This window comes from Petaurus breviceps, unplaced genomic scaffold (genome assembly GCF_028583685.1).
Source record: "Petaurus breviceps papuanus isolate PSGF00001 unplaced genomic scaffold, PetGlider_PUasm1.0 185, whole genome shotgun sequence".
NCBI lineage: Eukaryota > Metazoa > Chordata > Mammalia > Diprotodontia > Petauridae > Petaurus > Petaurus breviceps.
This window is the reverse complement of record NW_027185797.1, coordinates 27,847,572-27,853,841: the sequence shown is the minus strand read 5'-3', so window position 1 is coordinate 27,853,841 and position 6,270 is coordinate 27,847,572. Positions and strand designations below refer to the sequence as shown.

Here is a 6,270-nt window from a genome sequence, read left to right as displayed (position 1 = left end):
AAGTAACTTGCTCAAGGTTACACGGCCAGTTATTTCTGGGTGTGTTGCTGAGTATCTGAGCCCGGATTTGATCCAGGTCATCCCGACTCGGGTCGGTGCTCTTACTCGCTGAGCCACCTGGCCGCCCCTAAGCAACTGGGGTTAAGTAACTTGCTCAGGGTTACACGGCCAGGTGTTTCTGGGTCTTAGTGTGTCCTTTTGATCCTTGTAAGAGTAAAATGCCGCTGGTCAGTTTTATCCCTTTTAGTATCTTCCTCTAACCAGGACTGGTAAGCCTTTCTATGATAGAGAAGCTAGGGTCGCTTCTATTCCATAAAGAGGTGGCAGATTCTGTCCTCTGAGGCCTTAGACTTCTGTTGTTTTTTTTTTTTTTTAAAGCAATCGGGGTTAAGTAACTTGCTCAAGGTTACACGGCCAGTTATTTCTGGGTGTGGTGCTGAGTATCTGAGCCCGGGATTCGATCTCCAGGTCATCCTGACACTGGAGCCGGTGCTCTTACTCGCTGTGCTACCTGGCCGCCCCTAGACTTCTGTTTTAATGAAGTTTGGAAAGAGTTGAGCAGTTTTCATTTTCTTTAAAGGTCCTTAAAGCGGTCAGTGTTCTACCTCCAAATCCATCAGCTCAGTTACTTTCTGGCAGTCTAAAGTTATTTTTAAATTTAAGTAATATGATAGATTTTTAAGCTGCTGGTTGGAAAGAATTCTTATGTAATTTTTGTCATGCTAATTGTGAATGTTAAGAATTCTTCATTAAGAAAGATTTTTCTCTTTAAAAAAAGTTGTATATTGCATGCTTTAATTCAGCAATGTCATACAAACTTTAAACTTTTTTCTTTCTGTTTTTCCCCCAAACCACATCAATGTTTGTCTCATTTTTTCCTTAGCATTAGCCAAAAGGAAAGAATGGATTAATGGCTTATTTTTTCCTCTACTGGAATGTCAAATTCTGTTTCAGTTTTCATAAAATAAATTAGGGATCTTTTATTTAATAACATGCCATGTATTCTTCAACTTATTTGCAAAAACTTTAAACTATAATATACTTAAATCGACAATTATTTTCTTTGTTGGACCTTTCTTTTTTCTTTTTGGAGGCTAATTGGAGTTAAGTGACTTGCCCAAAGTCACATGGCTAGTAATTGTGTCAAGTGTTTGAGGCCAGATTTGAACTCAGGTCCTCCTGACTTCAGGGCCAGTGCTCTATTCACTGCACCACCTAGCCACCTTGCCGTTATTTTTTCTTAAAATTTATTCAGAACAGTATTGCAAAAAAATTGCAGTTACTAAATGACTTCATACAATTCTGTTATTAATAATAACAAATACTTTGCTAATGAAAGGGACATACAATGTTCATGATTCTGATATTCACATACTTTTGCCTCCTGGTTCAATTTTTTCTATCTTACAGCAGCCTTATAGAAAAGCTAGCCGCAAAAAAACAACTGGTCTTCATTTCCTTCTCCCTTCTAATGCCTGCCCTCTGCTGGACAAAATAGTGAAGTTATCCAAAGCTGGAGGACAGGATAGGCTAGGCGTGGTAATATAGCAGTTTCATTCAGGTGCTGAACTGGGTGTTTCAACATAAGTACTGCCTATGAAGGTCTGCTGCTCTAATATTTTAAGAAAATCTGTGATTTGATTTTTGCATTTGGAAGTGCCTCCCTGATTCTCATAAATGCCTTGTTCCAAAGGGTCTTGTTGAAGCATCACAAAATCTAAAAACAGAAAATGAAGAGCTTGAGAAAAAACACCGTGAAGCAACTTCAAAAGTTCTCCAGCTGGAGAACGACCTTGTAACTGTGACCCAGAGAGCGATGACAAAGGAGACCGAGCTGGACAGGTAGGGAGAGCGGCTGGAGGGGTTTCCACTTTCACAAGTGATTTTCTTCTCTTCTTTAACTTAATTTGATATTTTCTTAGTTTGAAAGACAAACTCAAGGCAGTAACATTGGAAAAAGAGCGGCTAGAATGTCAGCTGAAGACTGAAAAGGATGAGAAGGAACTTTATAAGGTAATTTATTTTCTTCATCTTTCTCCTTAATGATAATTAGATTTGAAATTTTAGAGAACTCGGCGGCATGCTTGATGTCTGCAGTATGAGAGAGGTAATCTGTCTTTTAAACAGTAACTTATAAATTCAAATGAATATCATGTTAAAAGTGAGGGAGATTGTATTTACTCCATTGATACTGTCATTTCTCAGGAGTAACTTTTTTACCATTATCTTTAGAGCCTAAAATCGTAACATATTCAAGCTTTAAAGATGGAAACTTTAGAGAGTGTTTTGTCTGACTTTTTCACTGCTACGATAGCTAAAAAAACTTGGAATCCCAGAGATGGAAAGAGCGTTAACTCCTCAGTAATGAGAGGCCGCTGATAGGGCAGTAAAGCACTCTCTGTAGATGAGCTCATTTGGTCATCATTGGATTCTCTTTCCATTTCACCAGATTGCTTTCTCTGTGTTGTTTAAAACCACCCAACATTCTCTCATGGTGACAAATCCTTTCCTCTGTGGACGGATTTCTTTTTCACGTCAAATCATTAATAGCTAAGACTGGTGAGGAAAGTGGATATTGAAGCTGAAGAATTGTTATTTTGGTCCAAAATGACATTGATCTTCTTGCCTAAGAGCAGGCCCAGCAGTGTTTTCAGCAGTGACGGCCTCAGTGGATTTGTTCAGATGCTCTGAAAGGTTTTAGAAGTATAGCGGTCGGTGTGAGGTTTCAATTCTGGTAGATTGTTGGGAATTAGGATGGAGAGTCCTGTGAAGGGGCTTGAGCTCACAAAGAGATGCTTGAACCCCCCAGAGAAATGGCTCCGAGGAGACTGTAGAACATGCTTGCTTTGTCTTTGTTCCTGTAGCTTCACTGTTTGGCCTGTGGTAGAAACCGTTCCAGGTCTGGCGCTCTTATCCACCAAGCCACCTAGGTGCTGCTTACATTTAATTACCACAACACCTTTGTGAGCTGAAATGATATGTGTGTACCTTTCTAGTTTGAAAATTTTAGCAAGTTGTTTTTGTTTTAATATGAACAGCAAAAAATCTCATACAGGATTTTTGGTTGTTCATTTGTTTTAGTCGTGTGCAACTCTTCAGTGACTCCATTTGGGGCTTCCTTGATAGATACTGGAGGATATTTGGTAAAGATACTTTGCCATTGCCTTTTCCAGCTCATTTTACAGATGAGGAAACTGAGGCAAACGGGTTAAGTGTCTTGTCCAGATAGTAAGTGCCTGAGGTCAGATCTGAACTCTGGTCTTCCTGAGTTCAGCCCAGTCTTGAGTTGGGCAGCACAGATGTTCTAAAGTGAGTGCTTGAATTTCTAGGTAGTAGGAAGTGTCCAAAGAGAGAGAGAAATTGGGAGTCTGTTCTTAGGAAGTAGTGGGAACAGTGTTTCCTAGGAAGGATCTCCTCTTCCTCCTCTGTGCTGAGTGCCCCCTTCTTTTTCTTTCCTTTTCCTCTCCCTGATGCAGGTGTTAATGGAGGCTTCAGTGGGTTGCAGGTCTGTCTGAGAGGAAGTTTGCGGTGTTCTTGTTCCGTTTCATTGTAGGGAGCACAGCTGTTCTTGCGTTGCGCCTTGTTTCTTGACTTCCCAGGTGCCCTCTCCGCCCCCACAGGACTGTTGATGATCCTGCAGTAAAATGGGCCTTGACTAGGACACCAGCCTTCTCAGGAAGCCCTCTGGGGGTCGCAGGGCCTCCCCTGCAGGTTATTCCCTGGGCACTGCGTTCTGCTCCCCACCCAGGGCCCTTTGCTTTGGCTTCCCTCCATGCCTGGAAGGGCCTCCTCCTCCTTCCCTCTGCCACGTGCTGACCATGGTCATGCATGGCTTGTCTTCATTTCCCCCCATTTGCTGGTAGTCTATCCCCAACCCCAGGCCCCAATAATTACTTTGTAATTTAAAAGAAATTGTCTTGTATTAACTTATGGGTGTGTTGATTGTGTGGAACACAAGCTTTTTGAAGCCAATGACAAATGGTTCTCTCTGCTTCAGCTCCAGTACCCGGCATGGTGCTTCACATGTGCTTGTGGAATGAATGAAAGGAAGGGCCTGGGCATTTTCTCCTCTGTTACTCACTTGCTGCTTTCCAAAGCATCAAAGAGCAGGAAAGCCACCATGGATGTTGGGGGAAAATACCCATGATGCTCTCCTTTTCTGTTCATCTTTTTGACATTTCCTTCAGCAAGCATCTCTTAAGCATCATATGCTGGGCACTGTGCCAGGCGTTGGGGACTCTAGACACAGTGATAGGCCTGCCCTCAGAACTTTCTTCTTGGGGGCCCCTCTCTTCACTTGTAGTTGGTAACCCCACCCTTCTCTTTAAGGTCATTGTAAGAATCAGATGATAGCCTGCTTATTATGTAGAGTACAAAGCCGTCGTTCTTTCTCGCCCCCTTGGGCAGTGGTGTGGTGCTAGGCCCATCCTTTTTGCAGGTAGCCTGGTGATGGAACTCTGGGCTTTGGGAGTGGGCAGTTCTTGGCTACCCCTTTGTGTCTGGGCGAGAAACATTCACTTCCCCTTATTTTCCTTCCGGCTCATGGAGGTTGTGAGGAAGCGAGGCTAGATTGTGAAGCTCCATTTAAAAGGGAACAGATAGGCCAGTGGTGTGGCAGCCCCTGTGCTTTCTCCGTAGACCTCTGGAGGGTCAGGGTTGTGGGCAGAGGAGCTCTGCCCTGTTGTCCCATGAGGTCTTCTGTGGCTTCCACTGCACACGCTGCACAAAACTGGTGCTTACTTGGAGAGGCTCCTTCAGACTCTGCTGTGTTCACTCTGTTCAGAACTGACTCCCTCAGTTCTGGGTCTACCTAGAACTCTTGGAAGGGAGGGACCACCCAACTTGTTTAGGTTTCATAAACGACCTGACACTCGTCTTAGAGGTGAGGGAGCTGAAGTCTGAGACATCCAAGCCGAGAGTCTGCCTGATTACACAGCAGAGCCATGACTGGTCTCTTGCTATTTTCCCATAGAGCATCTTGGTGACCCATCAGTTCATAGGAGCTCAGTTAGTTCATGATGTACCTTTATTATATTATTGTTCTAATGGCATTATACAACCAGATCACTGATTAACTTGTTTCTATAAGAATATGCATTCCTTTTTCCAACTCAAGATGCTTGGGACATTTTTATCTCTGTTGCTGTGAGACTGGAGACTCTGAGCTCTCCTCTGCCCTTACCCCTCCCATGCTGTGGAATAAGGGACTTTTTCTATGCAAGCTGCTATTGATGGCCCCTGTGGCCTGGTTTCCAGGTGAATTGGGGAGAAGGTTATGGATGAGGCCCCAAGGTTATGGTGGGCCTCCCTCCCAATTAGATCCAAATACAAGATGCAAAGTAGGGCTGCTGCCTGGGGTGGGTAAAGGGAGTGATTCCAGGTCTTTGCTAGAAAAAGGAGGAAGTATGGGAAAACCCCAAGTATGGGGGGCAAGGGGAAAGGATGGGGGAAGGCAAAGAACCTTTCAGAATGGCCAAGGTTAGTCATCATTTGTGGCAAAGCTGGATCCAAGTACAGGTTTCCAAACGACTGACCTTGTTTCATTTCCCATCTTTGTTCTAGGTCCACTTGAAGAACACAGAAATAGAGAACACCAAACTGGTCACAGAGGTCCAGACTTTAAAGAATTTAGATGGGAACAAGGAGAATGTGATTGCCCATTACAAGGAGGAGGTGGGCCGGCTGCAGCTCTGTGTGGCCGAAAAGGAGAACCTGAAGAGAGCCTTCCTGCTGACGGCCTCAGACCGAGTGAGTGCTCGGCCAGCTGTGCCTGGCGGGACGCGGAATGGGTTCTGAGGGTCTGAGATGGTTAGACCAGTGCTGTGGACATAAAGACAGTAGATGTTAACAGCTATTCAATATGCTTTTTTTTTTCATTTTTCAAATGCTTTATTAACTTCTGATTTATATCATTCGTTTCTGCCAGATTTTGAGTTACACATTTTCTCCTCGTTTTTCCCCTACCCACCTCCCCAAAACAGCAGTCCCACAGGGTATCCCCTCCTCCAATCTGCTCTCTCCCAGATTTTCTCCCATACCCCTTTCGTCTTTTCCACTAGGGCACTGTGGATCTCTTATTTCCCAATTACATGTAAAATAGTATTAATAATAGTATATATATATATATATATATATATATATATATATATATATATATATATATATATGTTTAAACATTTGATTTTAAAACTGAATTCCAGATTCATTCCCTTCCTCCCTTGTCACCCACCCTTAACTGGGAAGATAAGCAGTTCAGTATGAAAGGTTGTA

At 43.3% G+C, this 6,270-nt stretch overlaps 1 protein-coding gene across 6 annotated transcripts in view; it reads left to right on the top strand.

Moving 5' to 3' along the window:
- TAX1BP1 (Tax1 binding protein 1) overlaps positions 1-6,270 on the top strand; it is a 68,339-nt gene that overhangs the window by 35,808 nt on the left and 26,261 nt on the right. For all 6 annotated transcript variants that reach the window (XM_069088649.1, XM_069088650.1, XM_069088652.1 and 3 more), the window contains 3 exons: positions 1,694-1,842; positions 1,923-2,013; positions 5,563-5,748. In XM_069088649.1, coding sequence (XP_068944750.1) covers positions 1,694-1,842; positions 1,923-2,013; positions 5,563-5,748 — 426 coding nt within the window. The remainder of the gene's footprint in view (positions 1-1,693; positions 1,843-1,922; positions 2,014-5,562; positions 5,749-6,270) is intronic.